General features: G+C 41.1%; 1 protein-coding gene across 7 annotated transcripts in view; it reads right to left on the minus strand.

Moving 5' to 3' along the window:
• Positions 1-18,862, minus strand: part of GAS2 (growth arrest specific 2) — a 156,904-nt gene that overhangs the window by 83,996 nt on the left and 54,046 nt on the right. For 4 of the 7 annotated variants that reach the window (XM_043549147.1, XM_043549150.1, XM_043549149.1 and 1 more), the window contains 2 exons: positions 17,374-17,498; positions 8,804-8,895 (listed from right to left, as the gene is read on the minus strand). In XM_043549147.1, coding sequence (XP_043405082.1) covers positions 8,804-8,895; positions 17,374-17,498 — 217 coding nt within the window. The remainder of the gene's footprint in view (positions 1-8,803; positions 8,896-17,373; positions 17,499-18,862) is intronic. The other 3 variants (XM_037899944.2, XM_037899941.2, XM_043549151.1) reach the window with 1 other exon arrangement.

The raw sequence follows: 18,862 nt of genomic DNA on the forward strand, positions 1-18,862 counted from the left end.
TCCACCCTAAAAATAATAATTGAAGAGAACATTGATTGGCAAAAACCACTCATCATAAACTTCATAGACTAAGAGAGCATTTGACATCCTCCATTATGATTCACTCTGGAACATGCTGAAATGTTATGGTATACCAACAAAAATAATTAACATCATCAAGTCTTCATATCAAGGTGCAGCTTGTATAGTTAAAGTAAATAGACATTTGAGTGAATGGTTTGACCTGGACTCTGGTGTCAAAGAAGGATGTATTCTCTCAACTCTCCTCTTTGGCATGGCCATTGCCTTTCATTATGAGAAAAAGTGCAGATGGATACAACGCAGGCATTGCACATTTCAACAGAAGTACACTAGAAGGTTTAGATTTAGCTGATGACATAGCTCTTCCATGTGACAGCTCAATCAACTGCAAACAAACTTGGAAAGACTATTCAGAATTGCTAAAGAGATGGGGTTAATGATCAGCTATGAAAAAAAAAAATCTAATGACAACCCAAGTGTAAGAGGCCAGCTGGCCTTTAAGGTAAGCCAGACACAGCCTTGCCTGTGACCTACCAGCTAGCCCCTGTGAGGATTTGTGGGACCTGAACCTGGGCCTGGGGGTGATTCCACACCACCACCGGGCAGTGCTGGCAGAGCCACAGTAAACACACCTTACATCCTGGGAGACCAGTCACTCCAGGAAGTGCTGCCCATGGAAGAGATGCCCAGCATCCCCTTCCCTGGCCTCTGTTTGGCCTAGACCTAATTTTAAGCCTGGAGGGAGTACTAAGAAGTTGTCTGTCCAACAAGGCAGATCCCTAACCTGCTGCTAAGACAGATGTCACCTTGTTCCTGGTCCCTGTCTTCTGGCCCTGCCCTCTGGTTCCTAGCTATTGACTCTATCTTGACCCTTGGCTACAGCCTCTGATTACCTCTGGCCTGACCATTGGCTCTGGTCCTGGATATTGACTCCAGCTTGGCTCTTGGCTCCAGACCTTGGCTACGAACTCTGGCTTGAACCTCAGTCCTGACCACCCATGGTTCTACCCACTGAACCTGACCACCCATGTCCCAGTTCTTGACAGCCCCAAGCTGATGGTGATATGGCAGGTTAATGATAATTAGTGACCCCAGCTGTGAAAAGGGTCAGGAAAAGCCTATGTTCACAGAGTGGAGAACTCAGAAAAGAGAGACAAGGGGAGAGGAGCCAGGAGAGTTCCCTCTCTTTGGGAAGGGCCTGGTGAAGTCAGTCTGGAGGAGACGCACAGGAAGCAGGTTAAGCTCCCATGAGGAAAGTCCTGAGATAGGACCTTGAAGGAGTAGGGAGATCCCTGAGGAAGCTGCCACAGTCCTGGGGCTGGGAGGCATTGGGGGGAAACTGGCTAGGAGGAAGTAGCATAGGTGAATTTCTGCAGGGCTCAGGCATAGGGGACCAGAAGCAGAGAATCACAGTGCAGCCCAAGAGGGCAGAGAATTATCATATGGATATCTGTTTGGACTTTCAGCTGGATCTTTAGTTACCCCAGAAAGGGGATGAACTTAAGAAGTGAACAGATCTTCTGGCCAGGTCACAGAAAGACTCAGAGAGAGACAGGTCAGCACAGGGCTAAAAAGGTGGTAAAAAGGCAGTGCAAGAGACAAGTCCCCCTGCAACATAGTGACCTTACTCCACGGGACACTACAGCTGGTATGTGTACTACTTTACAGCCAACAACTCCCAATGCAAGCGTTATGTTAGAAGGCAAAGTAGTACAAGAGATGAGTCAATTCACATACCTTGGCAGTAATGTACAAATCATTGGGGATATCCGGAAGGAAATAATGACATGAACTGGCAAGGTGGCAGCTGCATTGACCAGCTTAGACAAAATTTGGTCATTGAAAATCTACAACTTAAAGACTAACCTATGAATCGTCAACATTAATGTTATTTCTGCTTTAATATATGCATGTGAAAACTGGAAAACTACCAAAAAGTACAGACAGGTGTCTAAATGCCTTTGGAAGCAACTGCCTCAGGAAAATACTGGGTATTAAATTGAATGAATTTATAATGAATGCCGAGAGTCATCCAAGAATTCAACAACCCTGTTTTTCTAAAGTTATCTGGAAAAGAAGATGGAAATATCTGGGCCATGTGTGATGAATAAAGTCAGAGTGTCTGCCAAGGCAAGCGTGCCATTGGGCAGCTGCAGAAACAGGCAGAAGTGGCCAAACGAAAGAATCCTTCTGTTGAACAGGACTTAGAGAGGGGAAACTTATGGGACTGACTTTCAAGAGGACATGCAATGTACGGCCCAGGAAAAACAGAGATGGCGGTGCCTTGTTCATGCCCTTAGCTATGTTGGATGGTGCAAGGAGGATTCAGATTTTTTTCACTGTGGTCATGCTGACAGGCCCAAAGCAATATCAAGGTCCATTTGTGCTTAGTACGGTACAAACATGGTAAGAGACAGTCCCTATCCCAGAAGGATTACTATCTACATAAAAGAGAGACAAAGGTATTTGCATCAAAATTGGATAAGTGAGAACTGAGGCACAGAGAGATTAAGTGACTTGTTCAAGATCATACAGGGAGCTGTGGTAGAGCCAGGGCCCGAATCTAGATCTCCTTAGTCCAACTCTTGTACCTTAACCCAAGACCAATCTTTCTGTGGACAAAAGTGTCCTAGTTTCTGTGGCACTCCAGTAGGCAAACTGAAAGTTGTGTACCAGATCCATGCATTTATTTTGACATTAAATATAATTTATTTTATACTCCCCTTACATTTCAGTTTCAATGTCTATGGATTTTTGTAAGGACAATGCATAACTGCATCATAGAAGCTTTTATAGAGGGAAGCTGGAGGATTTATCATTTGGGTAGGGGATAGCTGAGACTTTTGGAATGTGGTAAGGTGGTAGACAGTTTGGGATTCTGGAGTAAGCTACATTAGCAGGATGTTTCTGCTAAAATGATAATCAATGAAACATAATGTCAATATTTACATTGCAATCTTTAGGTTTCATAATTAATAAATCATAGAAGAGAATGGGGAAGTTCTCATAATTATTGTTTCAAGCTGTCTGTAGAATCAGGAAGACAACACTGGTGTATCCTTGATTCATACTTTCAGGGATTTTTTTTCACAATCATAAAGCTGGAAAATTGTTGCGTCATTCCCCTCCTCCCCGCAACAGTTTAGATTCTGGACCAAAACCACTACAACCTGCCACTCCATGCTCACTCTGTCTTTGCCTCATCCTGAGAGAGCAGTGCACACTCTTCTAGCTAACATCTGTAAGAGTTAAATGAAAATTGTGCAATAGTGCAGCCTTCTTTACCCCTTTTATTACAAACAGAAAATGTACGTGGCACATGCACACGACGCAGTCATGTTAGAGACCTGAATCTGATTCCCAGCACTTTCAGAGGTAACTTTATGCACCTTCCCTGTTACTTTCTTCTCCTCAAACTCCTTGTACATGTTTGAGGTCTTGTTAAAAATGATGTTCATGAAATGCACAGAATTATTAACACCAGTTAGTTCATGGTCTTCTGGCTCCCATTCTAGCTTACTATCCCTGCATGAATATTTGATGGGGGAAAGCTGGAGGATCAATTTTGTCTATGTTCCACTAAGAGGCTAAGCTTTGCAATATCAGCTTCAGAATGATGCATGGGGCTGGGCAGGGCCTGTGAACATAAGCAATGAACTCAAGACATTCAGTAAAGAAAGAAACAATTGTTGAACTAGTTTTATTGGTATGCACAAGTGCTAATTTATAATACGTGGAAAATCATCTAAATCGAAGAGGATTTTCACAGGGATAGCAAAAGACACTTCCATGACCCCATGATCAGCCCTGTCAAATCTCAAGTTCCTTCTTCAAAGGATGGAGGCACTAGGTTCTCTTAAAACTGAAAATTAGTCAGAAAAATTTTGAACATTAACAAAACTTCCTATTCATCACTAGCCTCATTCTCAAAAAATGATAGAGCTATTTTTCCTCAATCTTTCAAAAATGTTCAAGCTACCAAGCATGGAAAATTTCTGTAGGGGACAGGGCCATGGGGAGTCTTGTCTAGCAGTCACAGCTTGGCTGAGGTCTGCCCACCAGGGATTGGAGTCACCAGGCCGGAGTTGGAGGAATCGCAAGGCCAGGTCCCATTAACAAGAATCTGGGTCAGAGTCAGGCCAGGGTCAGGTAGTACCAGGTTAGAATCAAGAGGCAGGAATCAGGGTCAGAGTCAGGCTGGAGTTAGAGACAAGAACAGAGGCAATACTGGGTTAGAATCAAGAGGCAAGAATTGGAGTCGAAGTTGGGCTGGAGTCAAAGGCAAAGTTTGGCATTGCAGCAGGCCAAGGTCTGTGTAGTTGCCCAGATACTGGGCCTGGGCCAACCCCTGGGGTTAAGTACAGACACTTGACCAATCAGATGGTGGCAGGGTACTGTCACTCTGGGTTTCATGGGTGGTACTTCCTGTAGCAACTACTCTCCACAGAGCTCCCTGGCCCTACGGTTCCTTACACTTTCAGCCTGAATAATCAAAGGTATCAGCAGCTAAAAAGAGGCCTATAAAGGGAAATGTTAGCAACCTTATCATAGCTGTTGCTACCACTTCCCGAATGACATGGTGCTGCTCCCAAAGTACTAACATTTTGCACAGATTTATGGAACTGAAGGCAGATGACCTGCCATTGGCTGGCTGAGTAAAAATTCCTAGATGTAGTTATCATGACATGGTGTTTATCATCATTTTAAAATAAAGTCTCTTCTCCTTCTTCTCATTCCTTCTCTTCCCAGTTTGCTCTCAATGATCAATCTCATTCCCTGTGATTCTTTTAAATGTAGTGGTGCCGGTGAGGGAGGAGGTTCTTTCCCTTCCTGCAAGATTAGTTCCAAATGGGACTTTACCTAACATGAGCCAAATGTCAAGAATAGAGACCAAGATAGTAATCTAGGAAGGAAGTTCTCTCTTCCTTTAGACTATTTTTTGCAGTTGCTTTATCTGATTTATTTTCAGATTTCCAGATGTTTAACAAAGATACAGCTTTTATTTGACACCAAAAATGCTCATATAGGATTTCATGCAGTACTGAAGTTTAGTTTGATTCTCCGAAGCCCTTGTACGTTTATTTTAAACAAAAGTTGCATCTTTGTCTTTTTGATAAAGCCTTTGATTTTCTGTAACTTTTCCGATTAGAAATCACAAGAAAGCTGGTGGAGGTTTGGGAATTCTAAAAAAAGCTTCCATGAGTTGAAAAAAATATTGGAATGTTAACCTATAAATCCAAATTTCCAATCCAGCCTTAAATCAGTCTGAAATTATGAAAAAAAGCTTTCTTGTGTCCATCCATTTGCTCAAAGAGCTGCGAATTAACATGTGCAAAGAAAAATACATGCAAATGTAAAAATGGGAATTAGATGTACAATTGTCCAACATATACACAATTTGGAAGCCATTCTTGAAAATTTTGTTCATAATGCATGATTTCTTCTGCCTTATGTTCTCCACTTGCACCTTTGTCTTCAACACACCTCTCTATTTAGGAATCTCTGCCCAGTGTTGTATGATTCACAGTGTTTGGGTATAAGAACCAAATCTTGTGCTTCTCACTAAGTTATTGCTCAGCCCAAACTGGAGTCCATGGGAGTTTAAACTAAATAAGGACTGCAAGGTTTAGCTCAAAGCAATTGTTTGCTCTTGATGATAAATTTAACATGCATGTAGAAAACAAAATCATATGATGCGGTTAAGTCCAGATTCTGCAATTACATCCAATAGTGTGTGTGAGAAGCCCCATATCAAGTGTTCTATTATAGGATATACAAGTTATTTTAAAGTACTTAAGAAAAGATGTTATTGTAACCTGTTACCAAGCATTTAGTAGAAATGGGGACACAAAAAATTTCTAGCAACAAGTTAAATAATGAATCTGTCTATCTATCTTAGCTAATAGTAACTCATCTATCCCCATAATATTGACACAGCTTTAATGATAAATCATTTAGAAATCTAACAGGTAATACTAAAACTGGTAAGAACATGCCATGCATAAATGCAAGAGACATAATTGTCAGCTAATGAAAGCACATGACCGGAAATCCAAAGATCTGGGTTCTGCTGCTCACTCTGACACAGTCTTGCAGGCTGACTTCAAACCAGTCACTTGGGGTGATATTTTCAAAAGCATATTCAGGAGTTAACCACTAAGCTCCCATTGACTTTTCCAATGCAGGCTAAAAATCAACTCCCACCGATTTCAGGAGCTTGATAGGCTTTGGGCACCTAACTTCTTAAGCTGCTTTTGAAAATCCTACATTTAATATCCGTGCCTCAGTATCCCCATCTGTAAAATGGGAATGATCGTATCAACCTCACACAAGTGTTGTGAAGATTAAATCGACGGGCCCAGATTCTGAGCTACCCTGCAAGGCCATGCAGAGGCAAAGGGGTGAATAAGAAACTCCTTATTCCCTTCCATGGCTGCATTGAGCCCATGACTGCAGCAGGGCTGGTGCACTATGACAATCTGCTCCATTCCCAATTGAGACAGCAAACTAGGCTTTCTCCCTGTGCAAGAAGCAGCAGGATGCTTTTCAGAGGCCCAATGTTTCCGTGCTCCCACTAGGATTGTGTGGCTCTACACGGCCCCTGACTCAGTGCTGTTGTTTTAAAGCCATGACTTAGCCCTCAGTGTTTATAAAGTGCTTTGGGATCCTTGACTGGAAGGTGCTATATGGTTGCAAACCATCACACTTCCAGAATAGTGTGGTAGTATGCATAACTCTACATCACCATACAGTCCTCAGCAGACAGACAATGCTTCCATTGGGCTCAGTGGGAGAGTTGCTTGTCTGAGGCCTGCAGAATCAGGCCCTTAGTGCATCTGCTATAAACTTGGTAGCAGTCCAGTTAGAGTGTCTGTAAGTGAGTTTAACACATTATTGACAATGCTGAAAAAGGTGTAAGGAATTATCTGACAAACGGCTTTACAGCCTTGTGAAAATAATTCCATCCAGATGGATTAACTCTTGTAAATGGTTTTGCAAGGTTATCTTTTTTTCCCTACACCATGTCAGCATATCTTCATTCAAAACAATTCAGAGAAAGCTGCATATGTAATTATTACCTCTCCTAGTCATTATGCATTCTAACATTTTGTGTGTTTTTCATGACAGCCGCTACACATTGAGCAGAGGTTTTCATTGAGTTGCCCTCACTGTGTCAGTTTTCCCCTGAGTACTTACATTAATTTAGAACCCAGTAAAGTCAATGTGTAGTTCCAATTATTCCTTCCAGGGGTCACTAGATTGTCTTCCTGATTTCATTTCTTACATGTGGCTAGCCATATTTTATACTCCTTTCTGCTGGCTTCACTAGGGCTGGATTCCCATTTTCTGAAGGATACCTGTTTGGCTCACATAACCTATTGAATATTGTCACTTAGCCATACTGGTTTATTTCTTGCAAATCTGCTTTTTTCTTTAGGCGTATGCATGCCTTCTGTGGCTGTCAAATAGTATGCTTAAGCAACCTCAATATAGAGTCTAAGGATTTTAATCACCACATTTGGGCATTTTTGATTAGCGTCCGCATATTAAAAATCCCTAAAATTTGCCACCCTTCTGGGGGTTTTATATGATTCCTCCCTTGAGAATGTTGAATTTAATTATTTTGTTACCATCACTACCTAGTGGCTCAATTTTAGTTACTTCTTGAACCAACCCCTGTGTGTTACTTAGGACAATTGAGAATAGCCTCTCCTTTTGTATGCTCTAGGACTAGGTGTTTTAATAAATAATTCTTTAATAAATTGAGAAACTACTTCCCTAAGTCTTGTCCCAATGTAACATTTGCTTGGTTTGATTGATTTCACCCATTATGGCTACATTATTAGATTCAGTTGCTTCTGACCTCCCTCAGTATTGGGCATTCAATATCCTTTTCCTATTCAGGCAGCCAGAATTATAAACTTGCTCATATCTGCCTTGGGATTTTGTCATCATACACATTCTAATGTATGGTCCTCTCCACTCTGAAATATTATCTCATTAGATTCTATGGAAACCTTTATGGATAATGCTACTCCCCCATGTCTATGTCTTAATATGCCCTTCATGTATCAATTCTAGACACGGATTGCAGTACCCCACCGATTTTTGCCATTCCACCACTGAGATGCCTGATTCTGATATGGAAATATTTAATGCTTCTCCAATGCCCCACATAACGCTGGTGCCCACCAACACTGTCCTAATCCCTTAGCAATATGCAGCTTTGGCTTCTGAAGGTAAAGTACAAATTTTGTTCATATAAATAATTACTGGCCAAACCTCAAAGTCATGACTCAGTCCTGACTCCCATTGATTTCAGTGAAACATAAGGAGATGTACCAAATCCTGAGCAGCTAGTCAGCATCCCAGATTCCCTAACATTCTGATGCAGTAGTACTATATTTTGCTAAGCAATGTCATCTCAAGAAGTTGTGAACGTTTGGTTGTATTTGGCTAATTAGGATATAAATGGTCTTCCTGGTAGAATAGTTGATTTAGTTCCACCTAGTATTTTCAATATCACAAATTCAAGAGCCCAACCTTTTCATTATGAATATATGTGTGCACCAGTGACCAAATTAACCCCTGTATTCACACCCTACACATTATTGTAATAATCTTTGTACAAAATAAGCCTTGTGACGTATCGTTTGAAAACGAATCATTCATTGGTCAATTATGTCATGGTGAAGTGTATATAGCAACATTATATGTAAAATTATGAAATCCCCCCCCCCCCAATAATGTTATAATGTTAAAGGCACATGTTCAAACTCACCTAGCCCTCATTAGGTAGAAGTGGTCAACCAGGCCTGTCTTTAATAAGGGATGTGTGTTTACCTCCATTTGAATATAAGCTGTAAACAGAGTCTTCAAATAGTGAGGGGGGAAGAAAGAAGACAAAGAAAATTTGCATTTCAGCATACACAGGTGAAAAGAAACAGCATGAAGCCTCCCTCCTCCACCAGACTCCATGTGTCCTTATTCTCAGCCAAATAGAACTTTAACTAGGGATTACTCTCATGAAAATGCTTTTCAAAGGGTGACTGAAATATAAAAATGAGGGTCAAAAGCATCCCAAGCTCTCTTTCCCTATCCAGCTGTCTTTTTTCACCTAAGAAGGCAAGACAGCCAGCCACTGGGACCAGATCCTGGCCTGAGAGTTTGGTCAGCAAAATTACTGGAAATGTGATAAGAAACTTCACCTTGAGCCAAGTCTAGTTTGTGAAGTTTAGAAAGCATTTTATCTTCATTTTTCTTATAACTGTTTCTGACTTTAATGCAACATTTCTTGTGTTCACTTAAAATCTCTTTCTTTGTAAGTGAACAAACTTGTTTTATTCTCTAATCAGAACTAATCCAGTGTTGTGAACTGCGTGAGTAACTCCATTTAATGTGCCAAACTGTTGAATCTTGATCCCTTTAGAGGGGTGACAGACCTAGTATATCTGGACTGTCCAGGAGAGGGCTGGACACTTCAGAACATATGTTTTTTGGGAAAAATCTGAGACTGGCAGTATGTTGGGGTTACCCTGCATGTAGTAACTAAGGCTGTTGGAAGCCAGAGTGTGGCTGATGTTTGTTAACAAGCTGCTGGGGTCAGAGCTGCTGGACTAGAGCTGTGGCTATACAAAGACACTCTGAGTGTGGCCTGCATGCTGTTTGGCTTTGTGTGAGGAACCCAGGTTAGGAACCACAGCAGCAAAGCATTGTGAGACACCTCAGCTTGCAGGGCAGGTGGTGACACAGCCCCTCACTGGTCTGGACTGCACCCCAGAATGCCATAGCATCCCCCCATCTATAGTCATTGACAGACCTTCTAAAGCTCATGGTGTGCTAGCCACCCATCATTCCAGCTAAACAGAAGAAGTTATAGAGCAAGATAGCTAGAGACACCTCAAGCGGTGGCTTGCATTATGAGGCCACATGAAAGGCCAAATCAGCAGCTAAGCCATGTGGACTGAGAAATTTCCCTGCAGACTGATTGCAAAGGAAGGAGCTGTGGCATTGATTGGTTATAGCTGTGTGTGTACAAGATGGGTGTGGTAATATCTTTTACTGGACCAACTTAAGCTGGAGAGAGAGACAAGCTTCTGAGGTTACACAGAGCTCTTCCTCAGGTCACAGCTCTCTGAAGCTTGAAAGCTTGTCTCTCTCACCACCAGAAGTTGGTCCAATAGAAAATATTCCCTCACCCACCTTCTCTCACTAATATCCTCGGACCAACATGGCTACAAGAACACTACATGCATGCAACAGGCAGAAAGTAGCCAGAAGGCAAAATAAAATCAGCAGACAGTGAGAGAAGTGTTGTGAGCATGGCCCTAGGAGGGAACAGAGGAAGAACTCCTTGGGGCACAGGACCATCTGGAAAGGGAGGCTTGGATGGAAAGTACCTCCTGTTGTATGTCTTTACTTTGTTCAGGGAAACAGGCATTGTGTACGTTTTTTTAAAATAAACAGGCTTGCCAAAAAAAAGACCTGATTCATCTCATGTAATCAATTTTTCCTCCCAAAGGAAACAACCTAACTCGGGCCCAGGACCCATACAATAACATATAGTACCTACAATTTGAGAATCTCAAAGCACTTTACAAACATTAATGAATTAAGCCTTAAAACAATCATCCAGGATACATTTTATTCCTAATTCACATGTGGGAAGAGGAAGCATAGACATGTTAAGTGTTTTGCCCAAGATCAAATAGCAAGTCGACAGCAGAGCTCGAAACTAACTTGGGTCTCCAGCTTTCCAGTCGTGTGCTTTAGCCATAAGAACATCCTTCCCCATTTGCACACAGACACACAGTGCCCTTTAATACATATTTTTTTAAAAGGAGAACAGAGATTTTGAATTTTATAAGTTTTCACCACTATATGAGCTCTACAAGTGACAACTGCTTAGCTTCTCTGAGCTGTCAAAGAGGCACTCTTTAACATGAGATATATTCTCATGGGAGAGTTTATTTAGGGCAAAATACTCTTCTCCAGTTCTCAATGTACACCTCCCATCTTCACTGTAAAGCTCAACATGGATACTCTGCAGTCACTGGGCCAGGTCCTCAGCTGATGCAAATCAGCATAGCTCCACTGAAATCAATGTGGCTACATCAATTTACACCTGCTGAGGATCTGATTCATTGTATATATTTTCCATTGCCACAAATGGAAGCTTTGGACTTGGAACAAGACCAAAAAGTACTATAGACATCTGTAATGTGATTAAGGGATGGACAGTGTGGACCAAAGAAGAGACACAACCTGAAAATACAGACTCTGAACAATGATTGCAAACGTAATCACTATCTTTGGGTCAAATTCTGAACACAATCTCAATGGGAGCTGCATATGTCTGCATCCAAATGCTAAATTTGTTCCTCTATTAATACAGTAGCTGAATTTCATTGCATATGTAGTCTAATCCTATAGAGTCATTTTAACTTAGCTCCCATTAGACAAAGAAGACACACTGGAAAGCTGTCTCCAGTCCCCTCACCACATGTAAAAATCCTAAAGTCCATCTAAATCCACTATGAAGCTCAGGCCTACCTCCATTACTGGCCCAAATCAAAGCCCAAGATGCAGACTCTCCCAATTGGGGCCGGGGGGAGGGGGCGGGAGGGAAGAGATTTGGATTCAGACCCATGATTCAGGCTTATATATAAAAAAATATATATTTGAAGACAAGCTGAGCTAAGACACCCCCTCTGAGAGGTCATAAAAAAACCAAGAATGAGTCTGTATGAACCTCTGGAGACTGAAAAATATGTCTACTGAATGTTTTATTTGCTTTTATTTGCCACACAACCATTATGACCTTAATGGAATTCAATGATAATTCAGCATAAATATACGTCCAGCTTTAAGTACTGTGGGCAGAATATTATGTCTTGTATATTAAAATACTGATAACTATTAACACATTTTATTTGAGCTTACTTTAAAATCTTACAAGTTACTTAAATCATTCCTAGCAAATGTGCGCTCAGTGCATACCACACATGCCTTGATGCTTTAAATTTGTTTGTACAGCTGTGAAATTCTCAAATTAACTATCTGTCAGGAAAAGTAAAATATTGCCTGGAGATTTAGGAGATGAAATCTAAGCCAGTGGGAGAAAATTACAAAATGGCATCCTGCAACATGAATCACTTTTATGGAATTGCATTTGTTGTAATAAGAAGTTTCTGGGCAGCAAGTCATTAACTGCAACATGGGTAGTTTCAGACATTTACTACTGTACAAGTCTCTGGCATTTATTAATTTCACTATCTCTGTATCTGCCAGTTTACTAAACCTGCAGGATTATGACTCATTTGATATTGCAAACAGCACACATTATGCTTCTGAAAGAAAAATGCAGCCTCTCTTGCAGAATGCATTCTACACTGACTGCGCTCCAGGGTCTCCAGCAGTCCATGTGCAGACAAAGTTCCCATTAATGGAAGGAGGAGTTTTAACTGATTCAGCAGTGTAGGATCAGACCTCTAATCAATATGTACCATGAACAGAATTTTCAAAAGTCCCTACAGGCCAGATTTTCAAAGATATTTAGGTGCATAAAGACATACAAAGGCACTACAGAGGATTTTAAGGAGCACATAGGTACCTAATTAAAAATGGGTGCTTTCAAAAATCCCAGTTGTTGCCTTTCTGAATCTTTATGTGAATAAATACCTTGGAAAATCTGGCCCTGAATAATTGATCAGCCTAAATCTATGGGGCTAAGAAATTAGCCTCCTAAATAACATACACATTTTTGAAAATTCGACCTCGGATGCATAAGGGGCATGAAACTGTATTTGACCTCAGAGAATTTATTTCAAATTTGTCCCTCAGGGAAGCAGCATTTTGCTGTGCTTGCCTGCGGAAGTATCAGAGAATTCAGCCCCAGAAACCAGGAATCCCTCAAGACCCATGCAGAGCCTATGCTTTCATGTTGGCTTTGGCTCCCCACTTCCCTTTCCAGTTTCTTGTTCAGCCAGGGAATTTCCAGCCCACTGCTTCTTCTGGAAGTATCCTAATACCACAGGGATGCCTCTACATCACAGAGGGGGAAGCAATTTAATTAATGCTATCAGGGTCCTCTAGGTTTGGAGAGAGGATAATGCTGTAGAAACAGCTCTGCCATTGGTTCACTCCCTCCTAATTCTTGCACTCCCCCACTCCAAAGACCAATTCCTGTGTGGGGCTCCTAAGCAGTTGAGGAAAAGGGAGGGGAACAATCCCATCAAAGCCGTACTCCCCAAACTGCCCAATCCTCCTGGATTTTTTTACTCTCCTATAACTAAAAGGGCCAGACTGTGATACTACCTTGCAGTAGGAGTAGTTCCATTGGATCAGTGGTACTGCTTATGTAAGCATTACTCAGGCTCCATGCAATTCCAATGAACAAATGAACAATAACTTCCTTCAGTGATTCCGTGTGTGCATTATCCATTTTAATGCATTCCTAGATGTGTTACTGGACATGACATCTAAGGCAGACAACTAAAAGACTTTTAGAAGGGCCCAGGGATTAGCAATGTACACCTGAGGTAACAGGATGTATGTTTTTCCTTAAACTTGTAAAAATGAATTAAACCCAAAGTATTTTATGGAGCCTGAACTGCCAGTTGAGAAGCAGCTCACACAGAAGGGAGAGCTCCACGTTTGGAGGTAGTTTAAATTCCCTCTGGTCTTTAGGATTATGGCAGTACCTTGTGGGATTTTCCCATTATCTGTCTCCCCTGGTCTCACCCTACACTGTCTGCCTCCCCCACACTCAACTTTGGCCTGGCTGCTGCCTCCAAGCCAGTTATTCTGGCTGCCATTCCTTTTATATCAGTCAGCTTCTATTTTTTTTAAAAAAAGGATCTAAGTGCTTTCTCTATTTTAATAGAAGCTGGAGTGTCTAATAGAGCCAGTTGCCAAAAATGTCATCTTCGAGGGGGCTGCTGGGTAAAAGCCTATTATGTTTCTTTATTCCTATGCACTGAGTAACAACCTAATGACTCCAGAATACCACATATATTATTAACATGGTATACAGTAATGATTCCAGAGGGTATTGTAGAATTCTTACTATGCTAAATTTCATACACAATGATTCTCATATAAATTTCCTTGGCACCAAGAGTCAAACTTTCCAGTTATGAAGTCTACTGCCTAGGACTGCTACCTTAGGGAATTACAATATGAAAGGATAAACAGACCCCTAATAGTTTGTAATGACACACAGCCATTACACTGTCATTTCTTTTAATTCTTATTATTCCAAATATGAAATATACATTGAGAAATAGCTTTGGACTGAGATTTTTCTATGTTATTTCAATTGATTATACCAGACTGACAAAGAAAATGACCTATAAATCTGAATAATTACAGTATAACAGATTGCCAAAATTCTAATTGTCCTATTCTTCACCTGCTGCCATACTTACTCCAAAGAGTGAGTTCAGTGAATTTTGGCTCTTTTAGGGCCAGATTCTCACCTGGTGTTAGTGTAAGCCCAGAATGTCACAAGATCTGAGGAGGTGGCCCTTGCTAACATCATCTCCCTCTCCAAGCAAATCAGATAACAAAGGTATGTGATAATGTGATGATACAGAAAACCAAAGTGCAGGTATCCCGCAGAATTGCATTGCTTGAGGTGTTGATTTCATAAAATATTTGTTAAATTGTAACTACTGGCTAATCCATCTTGATTCAAAAACCTGTCTCATCCACCTATCAAATTCCTCAATAGTCTATATAGAAAGTAGGAGAGGGGAGGAGAAAGTAAACATAGAATCATAGAAATGTACGGCAAGAATGGACCTTAAGAGGTCATCTAGTCCATCCCTTCTGAAAGTTTATACCAACCTGTGCAAATGACTGACTTTCTGGCTCACCAAGAGACAGCAGAACTCTATAAAGGAGAGCTACCAATGGTAGTTCTATATCAACATTTTAGGTGGACCACCATAACTTGCATTAAACTTTCTTCTTTAATACGATAAATAAACAAACTGTGGTAAATAGAGGGGATCACAGAATAGGAAAAACTTCCACAAAGTGTCTTTTTTGTCAAAAAATTCAAATTTTCAATTTTTTGATCCCCCTAGCAATTAATAATTGATAAAACTTAAGTAAAACTCATAGCTGCCAAATTTTGCACAGCCCCAGGTGTGACATTTTATGCAAACTATATGATAAACTAACTGCATCTAGATTAGAAGACTTTAAGGCCAGAAGAGACCACTCCAATCATCCAATGTGATCTCTTGCACAGCACAGACCATAGAATTATGGTTTCTTCAACAAGCCCATAAGTAGTGGTTGAGCGAGGGCATAACTTTGTATTACAAAGAAATCCAATCCTGATTTAAAGAGTTCAAGTGATGGAAAATCTACCACATCCTAAAGTATGTAGTTCCAAAGGTTAGTTGCATCCACTATAAAAAATGTGCACCTTATTTTTAGTCTGAATTTGTCTAGCTTCAGCTTCCAGCCATTGGATCTTGTTATGCCTTTGCTAGACTAAAGAGTTGTCTACTATCAGAAATCTTTTCCTTATATCAGTACTTATAAACTGAACTCTTAACCTTCTCTTCATTAAATTCTTTAGCCTCTCATTGTAAAGCATATTTTCAAGATCTCAGATCATTCCTATAGCACTTTTCTGAACCCTTGCCTATTTGTCAACATCCTTTTCAAAGTGTTGACAACAGAACTGGTGATAATATTCCAGTAATGGTCTTACCAATGCTATATATAGAGGAAATAGCACCTCCCTACTCCTACTCAATATTCCATTGGTTATATACACACACAACCCTAGTATTTGCTCTTTTAGCCGCCACATCACACGGAAAACTTATGATTAACTTATCTATCATGACCCCTAAGTCCTTTTCTGAGTCATTGCTTTCCAAAATACAGTCCTACATTCTTGGTTCCTAGACAAATGGCTTTGCATTTAGCTGTAATAATGCATGTTTGTTCAAGAGATGAGATCTAGATTGCTCTGTAGTCCTGACCTGTCATCATTTATCACTGCACCAATTTCTTTGACTTGTGTTTGTGAGTTTTGCATATGTACAAACATCTCCATATGACCATAAACTTTAACTTATGGTCAACACATCCTGCCTCAGTCAGTGGCAAGTGAAGGACAGGAACTGCAGAAAATCTGGCAGCTTGTGGCTAGTGTAAGTGGGAGTGACTCTGAGGAGCTGCTAGGATAGATGGCAGGTAAGTGCCAGATGGAGTCTGAGATGGATGGGTGCCGAACAAACTAAGGGTGCTGGAGGGAGTCTGGGATTGCTGAAGAGGAGGAAGCAGGGAAAACTGGGATTCTCAGAGAGGACTGGGTGTCCACTTTTGGAGGGGGAGGGGCTAGGAAAGCCTGTTTAGAGGTAATCTGGAGGCTCAGGGGAGTTGGCTGTATTCATAGGGAGAAAGCCAGACATTGGGATAGGTGACCCTCTGGTAGGATGCTGGGGATCCTGGTGCTAGTACTATGCCCCTCATCTCTGCCCTATGACTGCCTTCTTCTCCTCTTGGCAGCTCATTCCCTACGGTGATTCAGCATGGGGAGACAGACAGGCCACATGGCTGCCTGGCTTCAGGCAGAGCAAGTGCTACAGTGATCACAGATGGCCTGTAACAGCAACTGCAGCCATTCCTGCAGCCCAGCTCTAATTGAATGTATGGCAGATGTTACCAAAATTATTACAGGTGAAGATGTGTAAGATGGAAAGAGCCAAGCTTGACTCTGAGAGCTCAGGCTTTGTTTTCAGGACTGGCGGTTAGAAAAACCATCTTTTTTTACTTGTACACTGCGTTCATTTGATAGGGAACTCATTGAAAGACAATGAACATGAAATTCTACTATGCCATTTTTACAATGTTACTTTGAAGAGCAGAAGCAGACTTTAGGGCTGATCAGAAGTTTACTGAAGCAAATAGAAAGACTTTCATTGTCCCCAATGGTCTCTGAGGCAGTCCATTTAAGAACACATTTCAAAGCAACATTTGCTGCTCTTCTATGGATTCCAGGCTGTTCACTGAAGTGCTGCTGTAACAGAGCCTCCAGTGAAATGTGCACTACATTGTTGAGGATACCTGCACGATTTCTAAAATAGCTCATCTTTGTGAAAGAATTGGCATATATGAAAAAGCACTCAGCATTTGGAGGAATGTATACTGATTTTACTAGAGTTTTATTTTCTCATTTTTCTATGTGAAGTAGCGGTCCCAGGTTCTGAGGGGTAGAGCCTCCACAAAGAAGAACTTCTGAAACTCTCAAATACAATTAGATCCATGAAGTTACAGATCCCAAATGCTGATAACATATGCGACAACATGTTATCTAAGACTTACTTTGCCAGGCTTGTTTGCATCAAAACTGTTTTCTTTAAATTTCTCTTGTAGGGTCTCAGCTAGTCGACAGAGCAAGGCACCATTATCCAACTTCTCCATAAAAGTTTCTGCCGTTATTTCCCTACCTGAAAGGCAAGAAGAAAATTAACATGGAAAAAAAGGATACCTGTGTCTACACAGGAAATGTAAATACTGGATTTGCAAGGAAAATCCATAAACCAAACCCACTGAGGTCAATGGGAGTCTTTCCATTAACTTCAATGGGCTTAGAAACAAGCCTTAACTGAATAACTCGCATTACACTGAGTTTTTTATCATTTAGTCTTGCTGCTATTTTCCTGGCACTGAGACACAATTTTTTGGATACATTTTTTTGGTTGGATAATTTGCTGTTTTCTTTGGGATGGTGTTGTTAAACATTCGTCTTGTCAAACAACACATTTTTGTAGAATGAGTCCAACTAATATGCCATATTCTGTTAATCTTATTTTACCATTTCTGACTATACAGGACCACTTTTTTATTTTAGTGACATTAAAAGGTGCCAGATTGACAGTCCTGCAGCATAATGTCTTAAATTTATCTGCAGAACAAGTACACTGCAAGCTTCACCCTCACTCCCAATAGTCCCCAGATTTAGAGATGAGAGGTTAATTTCTATTTCATTGTTAATTTAGGGTTTGATCCTGGAAGGTGCTGACAATTTTCTGTCAATATTGTTTTTTGACGGAAAGTTGAGTTTAACAAAATGATTTTTTTCATTAAAGGAGTGTCTACTTTCCATGGAAAATTACCAATTTATTTGGCCTAAAAACTAAATGCTCATAAACAAAAATATTTTGATTTTGGTAATGCTGTCACATTGCTTCATGAGGATTGAAGTTTAGTTGCCTCATTTCCCCACTGAACTCTACAGGCTGGCTCCCTGGTGGACTATATCTCATATGATACACTGCTTCCACTCTCCAAGATGGGACATCCTGGTGCATCATAGCAGATGAAATCCAACCAGGGTGCCAAGCCTATAGATCAGTGGTTCCCAAACTTGTTCTGTTGCTTGTGCAGGGAAAGACCCTGGCGGGCTGGCCCGGTTTGTTTACCTGCCACGTCCTCAGGTTCGGCCAATCGCGGCTCCCAGTGGCCGCGGTTCACTGCTCCAGGCGAATGAGAGCTGCTGGAAGCGGTGGCCAGTACGTCCCTCGGCCCGTGCCAATTCCAGTAGCTCCCATTGGCCTGGAGCAGTGAACCGCAGCCACTGGGAGCCACGATCGGCCGAACCTGCGGATGCAGCAGGTAAACAAACTGGCCCGGCCTGCCAGTGGCTTTCCCTGCACAAGCGGCGGAACAAGTTTAGAAACCACTGCTATAGATAGGCTTGGAAGGATTAGACTTCTATCAGTGTCAGAAAACGTGGATTTCACTATACACGCACAAACGATAAAAATATTTCCACTGATAGTAACTGAAATTTACAGATAAGCAAAGTAAG

This window comes from Chelonia mydas, chromosome 6 (genome assembly GCF_015237465.2).
Source record: "Chelonia mydas isolate rCheMyd1 chromosome 6, rCheMyd1.pri.v2, whole genome shotgun sequence".
NCBI lineage: Eukaryota > Metazoa > Chordata > Testudines > Cheloniidae > Chelonia > Chelonia mydas.